The 26,024-nt window shown below is 33.5% G+C and overlaps 3 protein-coding genes, 1 long non-coding RNA gene and 1 other non-coding gene across 6 annotated transcripts in view; 3 read left to right on the top strand and 2 right to left on the bottom strand.

The window, feature by feature from the left end:
• The window catches only part of LOC125813787 (uncharacterized), a 193,651-nt gene that overhangs the window by 73,488 nt on the left and 94,139 nt on the right, over positions 1–26,024 (top strand). The gene's annotated exons all lie outside the window — the stretch shown is intronic.
• The window catches only part of LOC125813770 (ubiquitin-60S ribosomal protein L40), a 275,584-nt gene continuing 249,678 nt past the window's right edge, over positions 119–26,024 (bottom strand). The window contains exons 2-6 of the mRNA XM_049493240.1: positions 1,685–1,789; positions 1,462–1,548; positions 1,268–1,370; positions 436–502; positions 119–342 (exon numbers count right to left, since the gene is read on the bottom strand). Coding sequence (XP_049349197.1) covers positions 316–342; positions 436–502; positions 1,268–1,370; positions 1,462–1,548; positions 1,685–1,787 — 387 coding nt within the window. The 5' untranslated portion in view covers positions 1,788–1,789 and the 3' untranslated portion in view covers positions 119–315. The remainder of the gene's footprint in view (positions 343–435; positions 503–1,267; positions 1,371–1,461; positions 1,549–1,684; positions 1,790–26,024) is intronic.
• On the top strand, positions 3,483–7,905 carry LOC125813752 (probable 6-phosphogluconolactonase 4, chloroplastic). Its single transcript, XM_049493219.1, has 3 exons — positions 3,483–4,014; positions 4,080–4,215; positions 7,221–7,905. The coding sequence occupies exons 1-3, from the start codon at positions 3,650–3,652 to the stop codon at positions 7,683–7,685; spliced, it is 966 nt and encodes a 321-aa protein (XP_049349176.1). The 5' UTR covers positions 3,483–3,649; the 3' UTR covers positions 7,686–7,905.
• LOC125814050 (small nucleolar RNA U3) lies at positions 8,535–8,750 on the bottom strand. The gene has a single exon (XR_007442103.1). It is a non-coding gene; the product is annotated as a small nucleolar RNA U3 (small nucleolar RNA).
• Positions 17,995–25,548, top strand: LOC125813730 (rab GTPase-activating protein 22-like). 2 transcript variants are annotated; one of them, XM_049493189.1, is made up of 5 exons: positions 17,995–18,538; positions 20,494–20,629; positions 21,276–21,325; positions 23,619–23,672; positions 23,881–25,548. In XM_049493189.1, exons 1-5 carry the CDS (start codon positions 18,327–18,329, stop codon positions 25,103–25,105), a joined length of 1,677 nt encoding a protein of 558 aa, XP_049349146.1. In that variant the 5' UTR covers positions 17,995–18,326; the 3' UTR covers positions 25,106–25,548. The 2 variants fall into 2 exon arrangements, with proteins under 2 accessions (XP_049349146.1, XP_049349147.1); XM_049493190.1 differs by having other exon boundaries at positions 18,090–18,850.

Below are 26,024 nucleotides of genomic sequence, written 5' to 3'. Positions count from 1 at the left end.
ATTTTTAGATCCTTTGTCTCAAGGCTAAGAGAGTAGGATCACAACATTCGAGATATGCCGACTGCTGGTAATAACAGAAAACCCGCCAACCAAAGAACCAACAATACTTAATCGAAAATAAAGAAAACAAACACAGCCCATAATCATAACAAACTCAAAAGAGCACTAAATTCTTTTTGTAAATGGAACTGGGGTCTAAACAAATGTGCCGCAGTTAAACAGACAACAATAGATCCACCAAAATGTGAACTAAGCAAAAGAACTACAAAATCATGTGATTGGCATAACATCTCCACAGGAAATGCAACCGACTGTCTACTTGATCTTCTTCTTTGGCCTCAACTGCAAAGCAAGTAACAAAAGAAACAGTTTAGTGTATGGAGTCGAGTTCAACAACATACATGATACAAATCTTGCAGAAAATTCTCAAGTTACCTGGTTGCTGTGACCGCATTTCTTCTTCCTGCAGTTCACAGCACGAGGATGCAAACGGGCATAGCACCTGCAGAAAAAAACATGATTAAGCTGGAGTTCTGGATACATGTGACCCTCAAATGATACAATAATAACTGAAGAGAAAATGGACGTGTTCAACAGAATCTTGAGCAAACAACACACTTCCGGTATACCAAATTACCATTTCAAATGAATACATATGTCAGTACACCATATACTAAGCACCTTCTCATGCTAACCCGCCCCGTGTGGTAAAATAATATTAGAACATAAATGTGTAAATTGGTATAGTGGAGGATCTAGAAACAGGGTTGATAGCAGTTGATAATATTTGGTAGATTTTCACACATTAGATGCCTTCCAAAAACCTTAATTTTCCTTTAACCGAAGCACACAACTCAAAGTGTGCAAGCTAGAATCAGAGAGAAAACAGCTACTAATATTGTTAGTTTCGTGTTCAAGGTGTTGCACCAGAGATGTTTTTTTTGGACTAAACCCAACTCACAACTTCCCATCCACCATTTTTAGCCTTCTATCCATTTAATCACCGTGTTGGAAGTTTTTTATTAACCATCAGTGGAAAAGGTCAGGACATGGACATCCAAATGCAACCTAAGTAAAGGTCAAGACATTGACACCCAAATGCAATCTAAGTACGCATTCATAAAGGACTGTGATTTTAACACAAAAACATTCTTGTTCAGACCATCTTAAAGAGTTTAAATTCAACTGAAATAAATACATCTTGACACAACAATAATTTGATGTGGGATAGGGATAAGTAAACCAAAGCGCTAAATGTAGAGCTTACTTGCGGCAAATCATCTTCTCTTGGTTGTATTTCCTGGCCAAGGCCATAAGAGACGGTTCAATGATCCCACCTCGGAGCCTCAGGACAAGATGCAGAGTTGATTCTGTTTTATACAAAATAAAATTCATTAAAAAGGCAAGTTAATAAACAATAAAACAATCGCTAATATTGCGAACTGTTAATCCAACACAGACCTTTTTGGATATTATAATCCGCCAGTGTACGCCCATCTTCAAGCTGTTTACCAGCAAAGATCAGTCGCTGCTGGTCCGGTGGAATACCTATATACAGAACCCATAAATTCATTTGTTGAGATCCATTCATTAGTTCCATTTGAACACCATTTCAGTTCCATAGATCAAATACGAGAAGAAATTAAACCAAAAAAAGATCAAATTTTTAACAGATGAATTTCACCTTCCTTGTCCTGAATCTTGGCTTTGACATTGTCGATGGTATCGCTGGATTCAACCTCAAGGGTTATGGTCTTCCCCGTTAGGGTTTTCACGAAGATCTGCATCTTATCTTTCTGATGGAGATTAGGGTTTTTTTCTTCAGGAAGCTTATATTGGGGGATTTTTAGGGTTTAGGATTTCCCCTTGATGAGAACGACGTCGTACGAGTGTGCCAATGTAAGGGTAAATTTCACTTGCCACCTGTGTAAATTCTGTAATTATTCACCTCCCTCTGCATTTGAATATGACAAATTAATGAATAATGCTTTAGATGTAGAAATGGTAGTATTTATTTACGCTAAATCAAGCAATATAATTAAAAATAAAAATGCATACATTTAAACTTAATTGAGTAATATGTGTATGTGAATATTTTACCTTCATTACTTAAATTACCAAACGAGTAAAAGATACGGGAGTTGTTTGATAGTTGGTTAGAATTATGCAGATATTAGTAATGTAAGAATAAGTTTTGAATGAATCTATGGAGTATTATTTTATACTCCATGTATTAGTTATTCTATCTTCTATTGTCCATAAAATACTAGTACATATATTTCTTCGTAACTTATACATCTTATTTATGTAGGTTTCAAAATTATCAACCAAACGTCATATTAATTTTATGAATAACTTATTTTCTATCTACCTCCTAAATGTCGTATAAGTTGTATGAAAACTAATAAATGGATAATTTATTTTTTATCCGGTTAGTTAGAGTTATGCAAATATTAGTAATATATGGATTAGTTATGGATGAATTTATGTATAATTTTATGCAGAGATTAATTATTCATCGAGTGATAGTTAAATATGTATTAGTTATTCTACCTTGTATCCGGCAAAAAATAATGGAGAAACTGCATAATTGAAAGTATTACATATTATATCATATATACTATTATTACATATACTTTCGAAGTATTACGTATTTTATCACTAATGAGGAAGTTCCTACCATATATTGAGGAAGATATACTTATATACGTGTATTTTTACTACCATGTGCACTAAAATATGGAGAGAGGCAAGTGAGATTTGTTATGTATCTCATATACATACAAATCACACTAGATACATGTATTTGTATGTATCTGATGTGATTAGCATGTATATAGAATACAAATACGAGCGAGATGGGGGAGAGTGATACAGTGTATCTAGAACAAATTATATTAAATTTTGACTTCATGCATCTCAATGTATCTAAACGTATCTGAACGTACCAAAATTTGATAAAATATATAATATTATAAACTAAAGTATATTTATGTAATTAGTTCCCAAACTAGTGGAATTTATGTGAATTCCCAATAATAATATATATTTCTTTATAACTTTTAAAATTATCAACCAATATAGCATTCTAACCACTAAACGATTCCTTAGCATTCTAAGGAATAAAAAAAAAACTTCTTGTTACTCTTTAAATTAAGCTTCATTTTAATCAAATATGATATATCAAAGACCAAAATAACATAACATCTATATATGAAGGATCAATGATAGTTTTTTCTATATATTACAAACAATAGTAATCACTTATGGATAATTTATTTATAATTCAGCTAGTTAGAGTTAAATTTATGTAAATATTAAAAAGGTAGAAATATTAGTTATGCAAATATTAATAAAATAGAGATTAAAATTACAAGGAATCAAAGAACAGTTTTTGTTACTCTTCAAATTAAGCACCATTTCAATCAATTTGATTACTACTTTTTGTTACTCTTTAAATTAAGCACAATTATTATAATAATAAATAAAATACGGAGCATGATCGTTTTCTCTATATTTTACAAAAAACAATAACCACATTGAATGCCACGCCCAGCTGCTCACCAACCCAAAACCTCCAGCAGACTAACTTCTTTCTTTGTGTGTCGCCGATGGAGCAGTCACTTCATTCTTATTTAATAGTAGTAACATGGCAGAGTGTGCACTGAGCCTAGCCTCCTCTTCTCCCGTTCTCTCGCGCATCTCACCTACCCGATTCTCTCCTATCCGCCGACCTATTCTGTTGACCTCATCGTTTGTTGCTGGAAAGCCACTTTTTTGCTCTCACCCGCATCGGAGAAACTCAGTGTTGAGTACAAATTCCTGGAGATCTCAGTGCCGTACAAAAGCATCAATGGCTGAGAGAGTGAGCGCGAAAGTGGAAGTGTACGATTCCGAGGAGGAACTTGCTGTGGCTCTAGCGAAGTACACTGCCGATTTATCGGAGAAATTTTGCAAAGAGAGAGATGCTTTTACTGTGGTTGTTTCCGGTGGTTCACTTATCAAGTCTCTCAGGTATTCATTGATTAATTCTATTCGATTCTACTAGTATTATTTTGGATTGCTAATGTTTGTTGCAGGAAATTGGTGGAGCCACCATATATTGATTCAATAGACTGGTCCAAATGGCACGTTTTCTGGGTCGATGAGAGAGTGGTTCCAAAGGATCATCCTGACAGCAATTATTTGCTTGCTTATGATGGTTTTCTATCCAAGGTATATTTGCTCCCCTTCCTACAATATAAGTATTGATTTTATTTATTGCTGCTGCCTCAGTGTGTAGTGTAGTTTCTTCATTAGCTTTCTTCCCATTATATTTCACCACTCCTCTGTTTATTTGTTGTTTTTCCCAACTGTTGTGATCTTTTGCTTGTTAGCCCGATCGAAATGTAGGACGCAGTAGGTTTATTGCACTAGTGATTTCTTCTCATTTGTTCAATCAGATACCCCTAGGTATTAGTAGAGGTGCCCGGACACCAGGTTATAAAAAAAGTTCTCTTTTTTTCTAGTTACGAGCTATGCTGATGGTCTCAATCTCCTTAAGAAAAAAGTTTTGCTGGGGGAAATGTGAACAGAGACTAAAGTGCACAGTATTGATGGAGAATACATCTAGAGTTATTCAGATTCTCAGTCATCAACTCCAGATGAAATATTTGGGAAAATCAGTTGAGAAAGTAATTATGTGAGGGCGTTAGGCCAGCGGTAACAAGGAATGCAAGTTATGCATACTATAAACATATTTTTTTCCGCAGTCCCATAGATTAAGAAATCCTGCTAATGTATCAGTGAGAATTAAAATGATATGATGTTCCCTGTTAAAATGTAATTCAACATTAGATTTCTTATCTTTAACACATTTTGTGCACTCTCTGTTCAATAGATCAAATAATAAATGTTGCTATTACGTGCTAGCACGAAAATCATTTAAGTTTCATGAGATCTACGAGGAAGAAACTTCCAGGGAAGCACCTCTCAAGATTCAGTTTAATGATCTACAGACCTTACTATTCCAAAATCTTAAGGAAGTAAAGATCCTTGTGGTAAGCTGCAACCAAAGACTGCTGCCTCTTCTTGGATAGAGCAAAGGCAGTCGATGTTATTTGATTAAATGTGTGGTGACTCAGGTGCTTGGCTGGTATTTGACATCGTAAAAGATGGCAATGCAGAAAGAAAGATGGCTTCCCCTTTCTACCTCTATGGGGTGTACAATATTTGCTTTCTCACGTTTACATTTGAGAATTACACAATTTTTATTGTGACTTGAGAGAAACATATGCTTTGCAATGGGCTAAAATGACAGGAGAAGCCGTCACTAGTAATTAGATTTCATAGGTAGGAGAAAGGAAAAAAAATTGTCATTAGAGATAAAATGAGTGTTTGCCAGGAGCTTTTTGACAAATTATGGGTAAGCGGAACCTACCACTGAGGTGCAGGGGAGAAGCACTTGGTATACGTAAGAACCTTGAGCCCTGCAACTGATACCCCTATTCACCCCCTTGGGATGTCGCCATTTGGCTTTAGCTCCTTGTTGATTGGCCCTATCTTTTGGCACATTCAATCAATAATGTGCAAAGCTATTCTGCAAAATTAACCAATTTATCTAGTGTTGTTTTATTTTTGGTGTAAACAGAATATTTTAGTACAAGCAGAAGATATCTTGGACGTTTTAGATTATTTGTTAGAAATAGTGGTGATAGGCGGCAATATAATTAGTTTGTAATACCTTTTGAAGGGGAACTACATATTTTGGATTTAGTATACCCCTGTGAATATATAGATTAGTGTTACTATCCTCGAAAAAAAATAAAAAATTAACCAATTTATCAGTTTTAGTTTTTTTGACTTAGAAGGGGAAGTGAAGATAAGCCCATCTTCCGCTCCTACAAAAAGCTAATCCCCTCTCTTTTTATTTGATAGAAAATAACACTAGTTAGCCAGATCGAGTTTTATACTTAAGACATCTTTGTAAGTAAAGTGTGGTAAGTCTACACTTGGATGTGGATTTTAGATCTTTTGGGTGTGGGTTGGTGGGTTGTCATTTGAATAGTCTCTTCAAGATGGACGGAAGAAACAATCTCTACCTATGTGGATTCTCTCTCTCTCTCTCTCTCTCTCTATATATATATATATATATATATACATATACATACATATATATATTATTTATTTTATATTTATTTTTTTGTGGGGAGGGGGGGAGGGGGTTGGTCATATGTGACGAAGACAAGCAATTGGTATACATGATCATATCTACCATGGAACCAACTGTGCGGAGAAGCTGTATGTTAAATAAGTTTTAGATTACATATTCTTAAGATAAGTGATGATGTTACGTAATTCATGTAAAAACAACAAATGAAAAAGAAAATCTTTGCACTGTAGAAATGTTGGAATAAACAGAATCCACTTTTTTATTAGAAAACATTAAAGTTTGCTTTTGGTTCACAGAATTCTGATATAAAATTACTTCTTATAGAAAATTACTTCTTATAGAACCTGTCAACCCCTGAAGCCCTCCTTAAACAACTGAGGTCCCTTTTTTCTTTTGTGGGGGGTTTTGTATTATGAAAAATGATGGAATATTAGCAAAATACTTCAAACATTTACAATTGTAGAGATTACCTAATGAGAAATGATTTGGAGATTTTTGTAGCTAGAAGAGTTTAGTGGGGTTGAGGTTTAGAGGATCAACTGAAAAGTAATTATAGCTTAAGCACAATTGTCAATTGTGCATGTTGGGAAACTTAGCAAAAATTGCCCAACTCAATACCATGTGGAGCTGCTGATAAGATCAGTTGGACACTTTATGTTGACTTCGCTGAATTCCTTCTAATATAAGGATGAATAATTGGGTTTGAATTGCACTCAATGTTGACCTACTTACCTTCAGTTAAGGCTCTTTGTTATCCCGAACAAGTTGGGTTGTTGTGACATCTTATTTGGCAGTCTGACTAGCTCTGAAGCACAGACTATTTAAATAAAGATGGTTGTGAACTAAATTATCCAATACGTATCAGAAAAGATGTTTAGTGATGCATGGCTGCCAAGGGCATCATTTTGGATTTCAATTTGCTCATAGTACTTGCTTCACATGTGAACTGCCCACATTGTTTGATCTTATTATGAATGATGATAGCTGTTACTTCATCATTATTCTCAGTTGACATCTTTAATTCTTTCTACCAAACTTCTAACCTCACCTTTACTTTTCTCTTTGGCAGATACCTATTCCTGCTGGTCATGTGTATGCCATAAATGATGCATTATCAGCAGAGGCTGCGGCAGATGATTACGAGACTTGTCTAAGGCACTTAGTTAAGAGCAAGATTCTAGACATCTCTAAAGAGAGTGGATTTCCAAAATTTGATGTAATGCTTTTGGGTATGGGTCCAGACGGACATATAGCTTCCTTATTTCCCGGGCATCCTCTTGTCCATGAGAAAGAAAAGTGGGTCACCTTCATCAAGGACTCTCCAAAACCTCCGCCGAACAGGATTACATTTACATTCCCTGTAATAAACTCTTCTGCAAATATTGCGCTTGCTATAGTAGGTGCTGGGAAGGCAGATGTAGTGCATAAATCGCTAGGTGATGATAAAAGTTCTGATTTGCTGCCTGTGCAGATGGTTTCACCCGAGGGAGAATTAGTTTGGTTTTTAGATAAGGATGCAGCTTCGAAGCTGTAAGGATGAAGACGTGTGAGTTGCGTATTAGTGCTTCACACCTGTGTGTATTTTATTAATCTAATACATTCTGAAGAAGGGTTTGTTTTTCCCAGTATTGTCTGTAAAATGTTGAGGATTCATATGCCATGATCCATTTTTTGGCAGTTTTTTCCTCACTTGTTTCTGTAAGGGTCCTTGACTATCAGGAACTCGGTAATAAAACTGCAGTTCATTCTCCTATTATATTTCATCTACAAGTTAGGCATGTGTACAGATTGTTTGCATCAGTAACAGGGTGTGATATACCAAATGCAAAGCAAAGCTTAGTAGGTTCTGTCCTCCTTTTTCAGCAATAAAACAAGTGATAGCAATTCATAGATTGTTACTTCTGTATATTACTATTGCTCAATTTACATACATTCAAAACTTGACAGTGCCAAACATACAGTTTGTATTAAAATGAGTCAGTCGTTCAGGTGGAAAATACCATTACATACGGAACTGTAATAGTAAGCTTCCTAGCAACTTTATTACTATGTAAGTAAACACCTCAACGACTATTTTGTCTTCTAATACTACAATACAATCATATTATTTACCTACCATTAGAGTTAAGTGTACTTCTCCTCGCTTTATGCCTTTGGATCACAGCCTTGACTCTATGTCGAATAGCTTTGAGAATCATCCTTGGTCACTTTTTAGCTACTAGCCTTCTTACTCGTTCAACGCCAAGAACTCTAAATTACAGTCAGAAAACATCACTGAAGAGAAGCTGAAAAATGGCGACCCAAAATGGAAGCAAACAGTGCTGAAATGGAAAGCTAGCACAGCGAGAATTCGGAGAACGAAAGAGGAACAAAAAGAATGAGGAGTCTGTCAGACAACCATGAGACCATCTCAAACCACTCAAAGGTTCAAGAACGATCATCTACTGATGCCACAGCTCGAGGAGCCATAAGCAAGCTGTTAATCACGCTCTGATCACATGGCCATGCTTCATCAACCAGACTTGGTTTCCTGTCTCCTTAGAAATCAAGGATACAGTGGTACGAGCCTATAGAACAGATCCTGTTCAAGTAAGGTCGTGTCTATAGGTCGTAGTTATTCAGTTTATAAACAACAGACATATATGTTGCAGCACCGATGTGGGACGAGTCATACGCCTAACTAGTTATATTTCCCTCTCTGGCAAATTGATAAAATGGAATAACGAAAAAAGAAATCAACTCTGGGATTTTGATTTACCTTTAAAGGAAAAGAAAAAGGTACTTGATCAAGGAACAAGGAGCTTAAATTTCTCAAACCAAAAATTAAAAAACTCTGCCTCTATGATATTTTTGCATTGAACTCCTAATTTCCCTTACAACATGCATCTTGAGCCAAAACGATCTTTAGCTGAAGTGGTGATTTCTTTGAATTTTCCCGATATCTCAACTTGTGATAGAGAGCCTATTTTCCTTCTCCGGCAGTCTACTGTACCGGAGTTCCTTTTTAGGGCCAAAGAAAGGGGATTTTTGGTGGCGAATTGCTTCCCTTTTGTTTTTCCAAGACAAACTATCTATCCTTGAAATTTGAATCTAAATTACTTGATAGACATTGTATCAATTCGGGGTCGTTTGGTAGAGCATATTAGAAAAAAAATTGCATGTATTAGTTTTATGTATTACTAGTAACTTATTTGATACATTTTTTTCAACCGATCTATAACTAATGCAAACTTAGTTATACATTCTAGTTGGTATTAAAGTACGGATAACTAATCCATGAAAATTCATGGATTTGTAATGCAAAAGGCTATTTGCCTATAACGTTAAACAGTTAAAAAATTTACTTAATTTTAATATGAATTTAAATTATGTAACAAATTATAGTTTAGATGATACCTGTCTCCACTAGTAATTCAATGATTTCAACTGATATTGCATATCCGTGCACATATTTTTATACTATGACTGTTTCGAATAATTAGATGAACTTAGTTTACTCACGTTAGTTTTCCATATGCCCAACGAGCTCTTCTTTTAGGCCCAAACTTGAAAGTTCAAACTTCCTCAAGCAACTTGTAAAAGCATATTTAGAGTGTGTTTGATCCGATGGAAAATATTTTATTAAAAAGTAAGTTGGTTTTTCTCTCATCTTTTTGTGTCTGGTATGCAAGTAAAAAATATCATCTTAAACACACTTGTATATAATCTAGACTAATAATATGAGAGGTAAAGGTGAGAATAAGATTTAGTTGTGTTGTAGACGAAAAGGGAGATATGGTCCTAACTAAATATAACACAAATGGTCATTCCATCTATATATCAGTTAAGTTGAATCGAGTCGATCAAATTCGTTCTTATCTATAAATAAGGCAACAAATCGAGTACTTATGACTTTGTGGATGGAGAGGGATTTGAACCCCAGATATCTCGATATCTCTAAAAATAATTCGATTTTCAAGACCGACTCTTCCGACTATTCATCCACACCCTCAAAGGTAAAGGCTTATCTACGTGATTTGTTATGTTCTTTTGTGCCTAGCAGCTATCGAATGATTGTATTGTTTGTTGGTTAGCATAACTTTTCTAGTAGTATGAATCGCTATGCTTCACCTCTTTCTATATGATAATACATATCTTGGTTGTAGTGCTACCTACAGGCAATAGCAAGAGAATGAATAACGAATGATCCTCCAAACTCAAAATGTGATTGAGTTTGATTCAAGCGAGTGAACAATTAACGTGAAACATATGCGTAAAACTTAATTTTCTAAATTAGAAAAAAAAAATGAAATTTTTTGGTTGTCCATTCTATTTCTGGTGCGTCCCATTTGATCAAGTAGACCAAAGTACAAGATATATAATACGCAAGACAAAGTGGTTCTTATAGATAGGATATGTCTGTCTATACGTATTCTTATTTTATTATTTAGTAGCGGTTGTTGGGATCTCTAAATTAAAGAGTTGAAATAATTAACCAAAAAATACATATCTTGTCGTTAAAGCAATTGCTCCTTGTCCCCAAAAATATATACTATACTATATATGTATATATATAATTCTTAATGTGATTCAATAAGATCTTCTCTTATCCTTTTTATGTCATTCTTGATTCCTGAACAAAGCACCTCAATTTGTAAAGTTACTTATCCACACTTATTTCTCTTTTGTGTTTCATATTACTTGATCCCATATTTAATTTAATACACCCTGCATAAAATTATGATCATCACAATAGCAATATACAGAAATCTTTTCTATTTTAATTAATCATTTTTACTTATTACAAGACTCGTTCATTGATCTTGTCCACAAAAAGAGAGATCCAAGTAATTTGCAAATAATTAATGAAACTTCAACTTGCACAATTTGTCACGTACTCCACTTATCCGTGATGCAATGTTGTTTTGTAAAAAAATTCCTCAACTTGGTTAGAGTTTATTAATGCTTATTATTTATTATATAAGAAAGTGAGAGTTGTAAATAAACTATATACTATAAAGAATTGAACGGCTTTGGTTCTTTGTAGTTTGTTGAGATCGTCAATGTAAATAAATTAATAAATTACGGCCTTCATGCTACAATTCCAATTCCCTAAATATACTTTTTTTTTCACAATTGATCAAGATTCAAGTGGAAACGTCACTTCTATACATGTGACATGAGAGTGAAAAAGAGTTTTATTTAATCCGCATTTTCAATTCGACGATAGTTAAGTCCATCTTTAATTATATAGCTTTAAGAGATCGACAAAAATAGAAATAGAGTAAAAGGTACGGATACATTGAAATTTAATATATCTTTAGTTAAAATTCTATTGTTATCTCATTTAAACTCTAATAAATAAAAAAGATTTAGATTTATAATTATGTAAACATTCTAATTTTAGATTCGCCTTTGAATTAAGCTAGGACAAGAGAAAGTAGAGGAATACTGCGATAAGTGTAGAAAATAAAAGGAAAAAAAATTGTCCCCCTAATTAATTTAGGAGTGGATGTTGTTGGCTTAATAATTGTGCTTTTGTTGAACTTTTAATGTATAATAATGTTTAATAATAGGGTAATATACATATATGGACCAAACAACACCCTCGAGAGGCCTTTATTTACATTATTGGAATATTTGTAAGCCACTGATCCACCATATATAGAATTTTAATTAATTATCATCATCGAAATGATTCCTGTAGCTGGATGCTTCAACAAATGCAAAACATTTATTAATTTTTAATACTAAAGTTTATCTTTATTTATTAAAAAAAAACAAACTAAGACGTACAATTATAAAATTGGTAGCATGTTTCACTTCTTGAGCCTATATAAAATTGGTAGCATGTTTCATTTATTTGTATTATTTCTGACAAATGTAAAACTGAAAATAAAAAAGGATCATTTAATTACGCTACGTACGTCACCAAGAGCATATTTTGGTATCTTAATAACTGATTAGTTGATAGTACTAATTATATTAAAGAGAGTTAGTTGGAAATAAATAAAACACATTAAAATGCCAAAGACACGCGTCAGTCCACAGTCTACTCATCCATCATGTTTTCACTATGACGATTAGGATTGTTCAAAATTGAACCAAAATTAATAATTCGGATTGAAAAAAATTATTACTTTATTGATAGTGGGTAATTGGTTTATTCGGTAATAGTTTTGATTATTTTTATATCGGATATCGATTCTTAATCATTTGAATGTTTTATTAATGGGTAAGCCGAGTAGTATATTAATAAATTACATTTATATTATAATTTTTTTGATTAATATTTAATTTCATACTTTTATTTCTCACTGTCTCGGACTTTTGATAATTCTACAAGGTGTCAGTATTTACTTTGAACAAGATGCAATCTGTCAACTTATTTCATTTGATTTGTTAGTTGTCACCTTATTTTAAAGTCATTTTCAAAGTTTTTTTTTGTGTGAAATCTTAATGGTTAAATCGATAATTGATAACGAACAATAACCGATAAATTGATATTTTAATGGTTCAACAACAATTTAGCATATCTACAATCCAATAATCTATAAACTGAACCGATAAACTTTAAAATTGAACTAACCAATAAGTTCTTCTAAAGTTTTTATACCTTCGTTTAAACGTATTTTTGGATTCAAACAATTAATTGTTTCAATTTTAGCATATTTCTTTCCTTTTTTGTAGTAAAACTTTATTTGTTGGTCGAGAAGTGTATAATAATTTAATGACAAAGTTGAATCAAAACTTATTAAAGCGACCCAAATTTTCTTTTCCTTTGGAAGAATGGGCGTTGATTTCAAGAATCTGCTCTCAATAAAGTTAGGAATGGTACCAAAAAAAAAAAGCAAGGGGGAACACCATCATATCTTATCAAAAGCAAAAGGCACAACAAAAAAATTAAAAATAAGAAAAAAAACTAAAAAAAACACATTGTTTAGAGTCATCTCGATTTGGACAAATAAAAAGAAGCAAATTTGAGTCAAAATAATCTGCTGCATATTCCTACCAACACAAAAAGTGGTCTATTTAAACAAAACAAAATTAAAGAGCACAAAAATTTGGATAGAATACTAATTAGGAGCACCAAAGAAGTATACTTACCTTTCATGTTTATATAATTACTTTATTACTATAAAGTAAATTATTTACATTTTGCAAACTCTCAAAAACGAAGTACTCAAACAAATGATTTAAGAGGAGAAGATGTTTTGACTTGTTTTATTCTTGGTTCAATAGGAATAAATTTCCATATGTTTAAACATGTCAAGCATAAATTTATTTGTGCAATTTAAAACTTCATAAATAATAATTAATTTTTAGAGATATGATCGAAAAGTGAAAATTACAAATTATTATGTTGATCTATGTGAAATTACAAATTTTGATAGAATTCGATAATTTAATTAAATTTATATATTTATATTAAAAGTTCACTTAATATGCACGAATAATCTATCAAAAAACATTGAGAAAAAAAAGTAGTGATCTAGAAGCTATAAACATAAAATCCTGAATCCAACTTAACATATCAGTAGCCTTAATCCTTTTGTTGTTGAGTATTTGGATGTTTTTCAAATTTCCAATATAGCTTCAAGTCATATTTAAATTTTCATGATCAAACACTGATTTTCAAATAAAGTGAAAATATTTCGAGGAAAAATGAAAAAAAAGAAAGAAAGAAAACTGTGGCAAAACGAATCCTTTATTTTAATTCTTTATAGTAAGTTCTTTTGTTTTTTAAGCGCTTTTGACTTTTGAAGAAGGTAGGCCAAATAAACTATAAGATCGGTGGATGGAGCAGTAGTTTTTTTGTTTCGTGTCCCTTATCAACAAAAATTAGTTAAGACTTTGAAGCATAGAAATACCATTGATACTAACTAGTACAACAAAATTGAAATACTAGCTTTTTGACCTATATTGTTTACGTGTTGCACCACAATTATGGGGCAATTCACCCGATATTTGATATTCATATTAGAGTTTGACTAATTTGAATTGTGCATTGCAGAGCCCAATTTCGGAAGCTTCCAACATGATTTTTTTCTGTTTTCCGAGCTCGGATTCAAAATTTCTAATTAAAGATGGAGAAATCTCAATCACCCCATCACAACATATATTGATGACGCGTTTATGTGTTTTGCTTGCGTGCGTAGAAAGCTTGCAATTCGTGGTGAGTCACAAAACTTTTTCAACCCAAGGCCGAATGTAGCGCAATAAAGCTCGCTTGTCTGGTAAAAAATGAAAAGCAAATCATGGTGAACATTCATTCATATTATAATGAACTATTTAGTACCAAATCTCATTCTCATATAATAACACGTTCTTTTTGTTACTAGTATATTCATTTCCTTTCTATATTGAGATTTGAATTATTGGGATTAAAGTAAATGGAGGGGGAGTATATTTAAGTATATGCTGAGCAAGGGTGTAAATCGTAATGAACAAGAACTAACAGTTACTAAAGTCACCATCAAAAGATGTGGTGCAGTGAATGAAGTTGCTTCTCTTTTAATCATAAATTCAAATTCAAATCCTAAACAAAAAATTAGTAGGGAGCACTCTCCACAAGTAAGACCTTACGTGATATGAATCCAGATTAGTTGACCTCTATAGTAGATATCAAACACCAAATGAAAAAAGAAAAAAAAAAAACTATTGCATGAAGTCACCCCGAAGTTTGGGGTCTGTTTGACTAGATGATCCATGTACCTACAAGGTTAGGAGGAAATACATTTTATTTGAGTTGTATCATTTACGTTAGAAATCGAAATTTAATTATTCAATATTATTAAGAAATTATAGAGTTAAATTAAATTCAGATTAAGTTAGAAAAATGCGAGATTAAAAAGGATAACAAGGAATAATTACCGTACAATTGTCCGTCATCGACAAAATCATCTTTTTAAGCAAATAAAAGATAAGAAAAAAAATTTGTTTATTCAAAAAGGTAATTTTTTAAAAAAGAATATAAATTTTATCATATTTTTGTATTGTAATTTATTTTACAAGTTTAATATAAGTAAAAATTAGGCAAATGACATAGTATAAGAAAGAAATTACTTCATTTCCCTACTCTTTCATTAATTACCAAAAATCCCTTTTTTTAGTATTTTTCGGATACATAATATAGTAGTGTGGATACTTAATATAGCAGCGCGGATACTTTAATTAATAACGGGCGGATACTTAAATTATTAAGTTAGCAACACGGATACTTAATTAACGGACGGATGCATAATATAGCAGCGCAAATACTTTAATTAATAACATGCGGATACTTAAATTATTAAGTTGTTAGCAGCACGGATACTTAATTAACAGGTGGATGCATAATATAGCAGCACATATACTTTAATTAATAATGGGCGGATACTTAAACTAATAAAGTATCCGGTTAAGTTGAATTGGGGAAAAATAAGGAATTTTTGTATTTTAGTAAAAGAGTAGGGAAATATTGAGAATAGGTAAAAAAGTGTTGTGTATTTAAGTAATTTTTCCTTAATATAACGTCTAAGTTTTCACAAGGTTGATCCAGTAGTTGAAGTCTTGAAGATGTGGAGTGAGAATTTTAGCAATCATGATTTAAATCATAGTAGCAGTCTAGCAGAGCAGAGGCACATTTTTAGAATGAAGATTATTTTACAATACTTCACCAAATATTTAAGTAAATATTATATGTATTTTCTTTTTTAAAATATGTGTCTGTATTGCTTTCTGATAGCATGTATTACTTTTGACAGTAGCGTGCAATTCAAATTTAATCGAAGCTTTAACATGGACTCCAAATATGAAGTGGAAAACTAAAAAAAAAAAACAGGCAGCACAGCGTCAACATGTGTGTTTGTGCTTCTGCCTATTTTTCTTTATTATATGGGATTCATAAAAATATTTTATAGGCTTTATTTATATTTTGTATAATTTTATTTACTTTGTTTATTTTTATTTGTTCACTTTAAATTTTATATGTCTCTTAAATTAATAATTATTTTATCACAAATTTTATATTAACTGATATACAATTTTACATTTCGGAATAATCATTCGAACAACAAGTAACTAATTGCGTATTCTTTTTGTGTTGACATGGAAAAGACAAAAAAGTACTTGTGCCGTGTGCGGTTGCTTATTTCTTTTCACTTCTAAATTATGTGATTAGCTATAAAAATTGTTATTTACATTTTTTAGAAAATATTTTACTCTAATTGAAATTAGTGTTTGACCATGAAAATTCAAAATTCAATTTGACGTTATGTTTCAATCTTGAAAACAACTTATAGTCTATTTTCTAGCTCACTTTTAAAATAACAATAAAAATATAAATATTATTCTACATATCATACAAAATATAACTAATTATTATAAAAGTTAATGTACATTACCTGAAATAATACAGATTAAACATTATTTTGGGACAAGAAATAATTAAAGTTAATGTAATATATCTCAATTTATTTGGATTGAAGTCAATTATTTTTATGTCTGTATCTGATAAGAGAAATGAGCCTTACCATCAACACAACAAACTACTACAATTTTCATCAAATTGTGCAATCTAATAAACAAAAAATATCGCATGTTGAACTAAAAATTCATAAGATTCAAATTTAGATCCACAAATTCATGAAACAAAAGTATCTTTGTAATATTGTCAGGTATTCAATTAATCGTTGATGATATCTTAAAGAAGTTATGTATGTATTTATTTAATTGGGTATAATATGATATTGAAAAACAAGTACACTACACTAATTTAAATGAAACATGTGTTACAAGTTTAAGAAGCTAATCATGTAGTAAGCCATATATTAACACCTTGTTTGGATCGTTGTTAACCATAGTATTATACGATTTTGTTAGTTTAAATATAATATTTATTTTATTATATCGCATTGTTTAAATCCTTTGCTAGATAATAACAAAAAATCCCTTCTACAATGATCAATTTAGTACTTTCTCATAGTAACTTTATTGTATATCTATTTTTTTAAATAAATTTATTATTTTAAATTATTAATATATAACAATAATAATATAATATAATTTAATAAAACATTATATTTATTTATAATAAATTATGAAATAATAAGTAACAATAGGTCGGAAGCCCAAAGGGAACTCCATGCCCCACGGTAGGGGGTGTTCACGGGTTGGTTTGGATCGATTATTGGTCAAAACCAAAACCAAAACCAAACCAACTTAATCGGTTTTAAAATTATCAAAATCAAACCAAACCAAATATAATATACATTTATTAGTTTGGTGATTATCGGTTTCGGTTTGGTTTGGTTCGGTTATTAACCATACACAAAAATAAAAGAAACAATTCATTTAAAATGTGAAAAAAGTGACAATAATCCATTCAAAACGAAAAATAGTTAAAATTACTTAAATTACTAAACTTTCAATCACTAAATTTACTATCAATAAAGCTTTAAAATTCACTATATTGGCCTAGAAGGAAGAGACAATAACATTTTCAGTCCCACAGAGAATTGAGATAGACACTCATATATATACATGAAATAAATAAGATAAATGTTTCATCTTGGACATTTTTGCTTTCAATAAGTTAATTATAAAGAAATTTTAATGAAAATATGTATAAGATCTTTAAAATTGTTTATAAAAATAATATATTAAGTATGTTTATTAATAAAAATATATATATAATTCATCGGTTCGGTTATTTCTTTAGGTTTTTTCGAATAAAACCATAACCAAACCAAATACTATCGGTTTTCAAAAATCTAAAACCAAACCAAACCCAATCCAAATAAAATTGGTTTTATTTTATCGATTTGATTTGGTTTTTCGATTTGAATCGATTTTTATCCAAATCGTAAACACCCCTACCCCACGGTAACAAAAGCAAAAGCGTGCATTATTTTCTCTCTCTAGTCCCACTGCTAAAATAAAAAGGAGAAATAGACACACAACAAAACCCACTAGGACGCTCTCGCAGTGATCAAAGAAAGAAAGAAAGAAAGAAAAAGAGCATACTGATTATTAGAGACAAAAGAAAGAGAGAGACTCATGAGAAGAAGAGCCAAACCGAAGTAAAAAAGAGAAAAAGCAGTTGAGAAGGGAAGGTTGGGTTGGTTATGGTGGAAAATCTAATCGGCACGGTGAAGCATAGGGGTAGAATCGTCATTATAGATTCCTTTCTCTCTCCATCTCCATCTTCATCTCCATGCTCAATCTCTTCTTCACCTCCGTCGCTTCTAATGTTGTTGAATCCATCGGCACCAGAATCAGTAAGCTCGGTGGAGTATTCATCGGCGTTAACGGAGGAAACGGTGGTGCTTTCTGGATGGACCGTCAACCTTCGAATGCCGGTATAGCTTTTGCTGTCACGGCCTTGGCCGGTCTCGCCTTGGCCGCCGCCGTTTTCTACACTACTAGGTAAAAAAAGAATCTCCGGCTGAAATTTACTCAACGTATTGTAAGCAAAAAGGAATTATTGAAAAAAGGAACCTGGAATTATTGAAACCCTAGAAATCTGTAGAGTAGATCTTTCTTTCTTTTTTCTATCCACAGTTAAAAACAGTCAGTGTAGAAGTAGATGAGAGCTCTCAGACGAAGTCAGACTTCGTCATCTTCAAATTCCTCTTCACCGTCTTCATCATCACCATCATCATCGACATCGTCGTGGATTCATTTGAGATCAGTTCTATTCGTTGTTGCCTCCTCACCAGCTTCTTCTTCCTCTAATCGGTGAGTCTCTCCTGTCTTTCACTCTCTAAAAATGTTTCGATCTGCTTCTCACTTTCTATAAGATTCATCTGCCTTTTTTATAAGCATAGTTATTCTTTTCAGATCCGATCTCAGGTCCTCTTTTTCTGTCTAGGATATGCTCCACTGATAAAGTTCATTCCTTCAACCCATTGCTCAATCTCAGTCTCTAATATGTTTTGTTAAATTATTCGTTTTGCTGCTATTATTGAGTCTAAATTTGATTTTTATGACAGTTGTGTTGGATTTTTTAAAAAATAACAGTGTTGTAGTTTGTTTGGATATCTTGTTGTCAATAACCTTGTGGATTTATTCCTCGAGCTAAGCTTTGAACAAGTCAGGGTAATGTATTTGATTTATATTAGATAAGGGTGGAGACTTTCATTAGGTGATAACATTTTTTTATTGAATGTATGTGGACTATATTTCTATATTTGTATGCTTACTTGATCAGAACTTCTGAAAGCTACGAAATTTTCAACCTCTTGTTGATTTCTCCTCCTCTACTTTGTTACAGTGACACAAGTAGGTTGACCTCGTGTTTTAAGTTTCACCAAGTTTTCCAACTTTGTGTTTTTGATGATGAATTAAGTGTACAAAAGAAATGGCAATTTGAAATGATATGTAACTCTTCTCCAACTTTCCCAGCACAGGGATGTTATATATTTTTATCTGGAGGCTTTTGGGGCTTGGATTGGGGTGAGGTTTCACTAGTTGAAAGGGAATTTCTGATGTAGGTAGTATCTAGGTGTTGATGTCAGTTTTTAAGTTTCTATGCCAGGGTCTCACTCTTAAGTTACTGTCAGTGTATTTTGGTTTTTGGATGGATTGTCTTGTTAACAGTGGGATGGGATATTTAGCAGTGTTTCTAAGTGGTCTTTTCCGTATATTTTGCTTACATTTAATGTTTCCAATGATGAAAGTTTTTCTAAATTAAGTTGTGTTGGTAAATGTTTAGCATATTGTGATGATTTAGCATGAAGTCCCCACAGTCCTATAAGAGATTGAGATTAAAGTAGCAACATAGTACGACTCTTCACGGTGCAGTCCCACCCCTAGATTCCGCAGGTTTCTTAGTGAGGTGATATTTTGGAGGTAATTAGGAGTCCTTTGTTTTGGGATATTCTGATTGAACAGTGAATCATGAATAGGTCTGCCTATACTGCTGCTAAATCACATCTGTCAGGGATAGGCTGATGGATAGATTGTGTTCTTATATTTTGCAGTTAAGTGATGTACTATTTCATGTTGAACTCTATGTATCTTGCGACTGCTTCCTTCTTTCAAGTTGTTTTAAGTTCATTACCTTCAACACATTAATTTGTGGTTGTGAACTTGTGGTCTTGCCCGTTGTTTATTTTCTTTTTTCATTCTCAGTTGCAGTTACCCTACTTCTTCTATTATCTTCTTGTCTTGATGGTTAACCTTTGCAAAGCTCTCGTTTTCTTGAGTGAGTTGGTTTTGAAGTGATGTGAAATTGCTAATCATGCTAAATATTGGTCTTGTCTGATGAATCTAATTTGAGTTGCTGATGTTGTTACCTTGGCACTTAACACAAACAAATAATATACTGTTACCCCTTCTTGTTTACCAAGATGCTTACTCATGTTTATGATTTATTTCAGAGGTCATCTCAAATCACCATGGTCTCGTAGAAAAAGAAAACGTGCTCTTGCACCCCAACAGTGGAGAAGCTTTTTCACACCAGAAGGAAAACTTCGTGATGGTGGAATTAAATTTCTAAAGAAAGTCCGAAGTGGAGTGAGTTTCTGGCCCACCTTAATTTTTCAGATTTGTTTCCTTCTTATTTCAATGTACACCAAGATCATCAGGCCAACTAAACCTCAAAGGTTGGTTTGGGAAGTTAGGAATGAAAGGTAGGTTCAAAAGAGGAACATGAAAGATAAAATGATTTCATTTCCCTTGCTTGGTCAAGGGAATACATAAGATTGAGTCGAGAAAACCCATTCCTCTTGTTTGGATTAAGAACATGTAGAGAAGTCATAAATTTGCCAACTCTCATTAATTCTCAATCGAGACATTTCTCAAAGGGAAAAGAAAAAAATAGTTTATTTACCTTGTGTGGTTAAGGGATAGATGGTGAAAAATCATTCTGTTTGGCTTGGTATCCAAAAAAGAGTGGAAGGGAGTCGTGAATTACCCAACTAGTTTCAAAATTTTCAGATCTCTCTCTTCCAAGAGGAAGAAAATCTCTTTTTTTGTGCCCTAGTGAAAACTATGTATTCCGTTAATGCAATAATAAAAGAGGTTCTGTTTCGGAGAATAAAAAAAAACTCCCCTTTTTACAACTAAAGAAGGAAATGGAAAGTTTAACATCACAATTTCTCTTACCTGCTTTCCAAACAAGAGCAAGTATGTTGACTAATCTATTGGCCTTTTCATGTAGGGTGTTGATCCTAGTATCAGGGCCGAGGTTTGGCCATTTCTCCTGGGAGTGTAAGTATTTCCTTCTCATGTAATAATTTATCTTGTTAAAAATTTTCTTTTGAAACTTTTATCTTGTTAAGATTGATAATCTGAGTTTTGCTTGTTTTTTTTTTCTTTTTTTCTAAGGATAAATTAGATATTTGCTTCTTTTTTATTGTCCTCTTGTACTTTGATTAGTCAATATAATTTTCACAGGAGATGGCAGGGGAATACTATTATATTATGAATAATACTTAATTTATCATCTGGACATTTACTTTTTAGTGACTGATAAAAATCATCTCCATACTCTTCCCCTTAATTATTTATAATAACCACCTTCCATGTTCTTCATTCAGATTTGTTCCCAGTAATCTCATGCTTTGTCACTCTTTAAACAGATCCTTTTGCTGGACCGCTAGTTATACATGTTAGGGTCACTAGCTCTGTCTCAATTATGTGGGGATTATTTTCTGTAGAAGATTGTGTCGAAGTTAATCCCTGTTCTTGGAGTGCTAAGAGTATTTCATTTGGTGACAATCTACGTCCTGGATCCATTTACCCTTACCATGTAGATGTACGCACCTTTTGAAGTGACAGATGGGCATTGCTTTTAGGTTTTTTTTTTTAAAAGTTCCCAATGGGAGTGCAGTAGTGTTTACAACAACATACCCAGTGTAATCACAAGTGGGGTCTGGGGAGGGTATAGAGTATACATAGACCTTACCCCTACTTGGTAGGTAGAGAGACTGTTTCCGATTGACCCTCAGCTTAATGAAAAACATTTCAAAGCAGGTTGAAAAAAAGAAATAAGTCAAATAACATGAGTGAAGAAGTCATGGTGAGTGCAGTAGTGTTTACGCAAGTATTAGAGGTATAGTATTTACAGGAAAAGTACTACCTTAAAATTTCGTATAATTTGGAAAATAATATATCAGAATATCATCACGTGTTTGTTTGCTGCAGTTATATTTCAAATTTTGTTTAGTATTTAGTTAACCGAGTAAACATAAACTTAATAGTTTGCTTCGATAGATTGAGAAGGTGTTTTAAAAGGAACATAAATTTTAGACCAAAGTCTAAGCTCTTGCCAAAAAAGTGCTTATTAGTGAAAATTAATGTATAAACTGCAAAAACAATTTGGAACATCTTGATGAAGAATGTCATATTTTTGCTGGACCTCACCTGTCTATTTCCCTAGAAGGGTTACTTTTTTCCTTGCACTTTTCAACACTTATTCTATATTCTAATATTAAGAAGATGTTTGAAAGTCAGCTTTATCTCTACTGTTAAAACTTCAACCCACTTTTACCATAACCAGGGCTCAAAAATGGGAATGGAATCCTCTTTGGTAGGGATTGTTAAAACCCCATACAATGAGCTTTTTACAGCGTGAATGTGTTACGGACACCAGATGGTAAACCAACAAAGATAAAGTCCAAATTGTTGAAAAAATCTATCTCTACTGTTTAGACTTTCTTTATTAAAATATACACAATAAATTGCAACATTTACCTTAATAGTTGTTTCTGAAGTCTAAATAAAACGAAATGCGTTCATTGGCAATAAATTTGTATGATTTGTCATTTACTCTTTAATTAATGCATCCCTCACCCAAATGAAGCCTTGAGAGCAGTTCCAGGCTTCTGCATCAGTTTGATTACTTCGTTGCAAGTTTGTTTTATTTTTTATTTTTATGTAGCAAGGGTATTTCATTAAAAGGCATCAAGAAGATGCATAGCAAAAGTTGCAAAAAAAAAAGAAGAAGTGTCTGCACCTGTACAAAAACTTACGGAACAACAAAGGAGCAGGCAAAGACCAGAAAAAGTTCAGTACTAGTTACAGCAGGCGTCTGATTAAACCAACTAAATAAGTTATATAAACATTTTGCTTTAAGAGTATGGTTAGGAATTGAAATCCCATCAAAACATCTACGGTTCTTTTCATTCCAGATGCACCAAAAAATAGAACCAGGCACCATTGCCCTAGACTTTTTGATGGATATCCCAATTCTCCATGAAAATGTCTCCAGCTCTCATAAGCTTCCTTGATATTGTTTGGCATGACCCAGTCAATTCCAAAAACTGACAAAACACACTCCAAATGTCAGCTGCTACTGTACAATGATTCATACAAGGTTGTCCAGATAAAAACCAATTACTTTTGTAGATAGTTTGGTTTTATCATATGTGTTAAGTTCTGTGACAATGAAAACATTGGTTACATTTGTCAAAAAATGTTCTGCAATTGCTGTTTTTCGTTATTTCTGTACAGTAAATGCTGTGGTTACAGTTAAATTGACCTACTTTATGTCTCTCTGCAGCTACGAGTTGAACAGCTCTAAAGAAGAAAGAGATTGTATAAGAAATCAGAAGAGGTATTATAACCAGATAATTGGCCCTCCCTAGCCCCAAAAAAGTATTGAGATAAAAGAAACTCTCTTTATTTTTATCTTGTAAAAATGTAGAGGGTTCGTGTGTATTCAGTTGACAGGTCATAGTTATCCTTGTGTTAATATTTGTTCCAATTACCTTTTTGCTGCATGATTCATACTTCTTACCACTGTAGTTAATCTGTGATTGCAGGAGGGAATATGAGAGCTATCGTAGAGAATGTCGCAGACTGCTGAAATGCAATGGGACCTTTAAAATGAGGGAAACTGGTGGAATGGGAAGCGATGGTGAAGGAAATATCACTGAAGGGATTGATTCCCCTGATTATGACGATGTTGTTACTGCCCGGGAATCTCTCTCCAGTGAGGACAGGAGCACATATGTCGAGGATTCTGATAATCCCGGTGGTACAATGTCAGATGAATTTTCCAGTTCCAAACGAGTGACGGAGCCAAATGATGTCTCTGATTCCGAGTCATCAGACTCAGATTCCTCTGCAGATCCTGATATCAGTCAAACTGTCCCCTCGGCAGAAAGCATGGATGAGAATACTGCTGAAGTGAACTCTAAGGAGGACTCTTCTCCTTCAAAGGCAGAAGTCCAGTCACGGCCCTGCAATGCAGAAGATTTTGCTACATGGCAACGAATAATTCGGCTTGATGCAGTTCGTGCTAATGCCGAATGGATAGCATACTCCCCATCTCAAGCTGTAGTATCAGAAAGCAGGGCACACCGTTTTGCAGAGGCTGTTGGGTTGAAGGACTATGAACACCTAGAGCCCCCTAGGATCCTACATGCTGCTCGGCTAGTCTCCATTCTTGAAGCCTATGCGCTATATGACCCTGAAATTGGTTATTGCCAGGGGATGAGCGATTTGCTGTCACCCATAATTTCTGTAATGACAGAGGACCATGAAGCTTTTTGGTGCTTTGTTGGTTTCATGACGAAGGCTCGGCATAACTTCAGGCTTGATGAGGTTGGAATCAGGAGGCAGCTGAACATTATTTCTAAGATCATCAAACAAAAGGATTCACATCTGTATCGACACTTGGAGAAGCTCCAAGCAGAGGATTGCTTTTTTGTGTACAGAATGGTGGTAGTTCTTTTCAGGCGGGAATTATCTTTTGAGCAAACACTCTGCCTATGGGAAGTAATGTGGGCAGACCAGGCTGCTATTAGGGCTGGGATTGGCAAGTCTCCCTGGAGTAGGATTAGGCTGCGTGCCCCACCAACAGATGATCTCTTGCTTTATGCAATTGCAGCATCTGTATTGCAACGGAGGAAACAGATCATAGAGAAGTATAGTAGCATGGATGAAATTTTAAGGGAGTGTCAGAGCATGGCTGGTCAACTGGATGTATGGAAGCTTCTAGATGATGCCCATGACTTGGTGGTTACTCTCCATGACAAGATGTAGACATCTTTGTTATGGTGCTATCCAGGTTTTACACTAATTTATTCTCTTTGCTGCTCGAACGTTATTTTGTGGGATGGTGCTACCAAACACTGCATGCATCTCTGGTACACAGGAACAACTGCTCTACCTGAAGACAGCTTATGGTCAAGTACTGCCGCTGCTTTTCTTTTGCTAAAGAAACATGCAAATGTCAAAAAGAAGCTGCACTTGGGAAATAACTTATGTGACTTATCTCCTACATACAGACTTGCAAATTGCTTGAATTCAGTGTAGCAATTCGCTGGAAGCCTGATTGGTGTACCATGCTTGATATTGAATTTTTTTAACTTAGTTCTGTTAATGCTCTCCTAAGGTGGCTTTTTATTTGGAGTATTTATCTCCTGTTGCCCCAACCTCCCCAAGGCAAATGGGGTTTCTTTTAGAATGTTCTCTTTGAAAATGGAGATGGGATTGTAGTGATAGAATAGCATACCTTTCCACGCACTGTGGTTGGTTTGTAACTTTATCATCAAAGCAATAGCTATACGCATTACAACCTTAAATGATGTTTTTCCTATGACATGTCAAGTTCGAATGCAACTGCAGAATATTTATGCTCTTCTGAGCTATTGAAGCGCTGTTTCCACGCCACAGTTCTGCGAGATATTGCAAATTTCACAAAATTGTTATTTTACAATCTGTCATTCACAATCTCCAGAAAGATAGTGCTCCGTCATAAACTAGTTCTGTGGCACATTAGTAGTCGCTAATGATCAGACAACAAGTTGGGGCACAGACGGTCACTGTATCGTTTGTTGATCAAAGAGGAGTAGAGGCATGCTTGGTCGTAGTAACTTCTCTAATCATAGCAGTTGTCTTGTCCCTATTGTGAACAAAGGGTGTGTTCAGTATGAAGAAAAATGCTTTTATGGAAAAGGTT

This window comes from Solanum verrucosum, unplaced genomic scaffold (genome assembly GCF_900185275.1).
Source record: "Solanum verrucosum unplaced genomic scaffold, falcon-dt-bn FXZP01000205.1, whole genome shotgun sequence".
NCBI classification, from domain to species: Eukaryota; Viridiplantae; Streptophyta; class Magnoliopsida; order Solanales; family Solanaceae; genus Solanum; species Solanum verrucosum.
The sequence above is the reverse complement of the archived record's forward strand: the minus strand, read 5'-3'. Positions and strand labels throughout refer to the sequence as shown.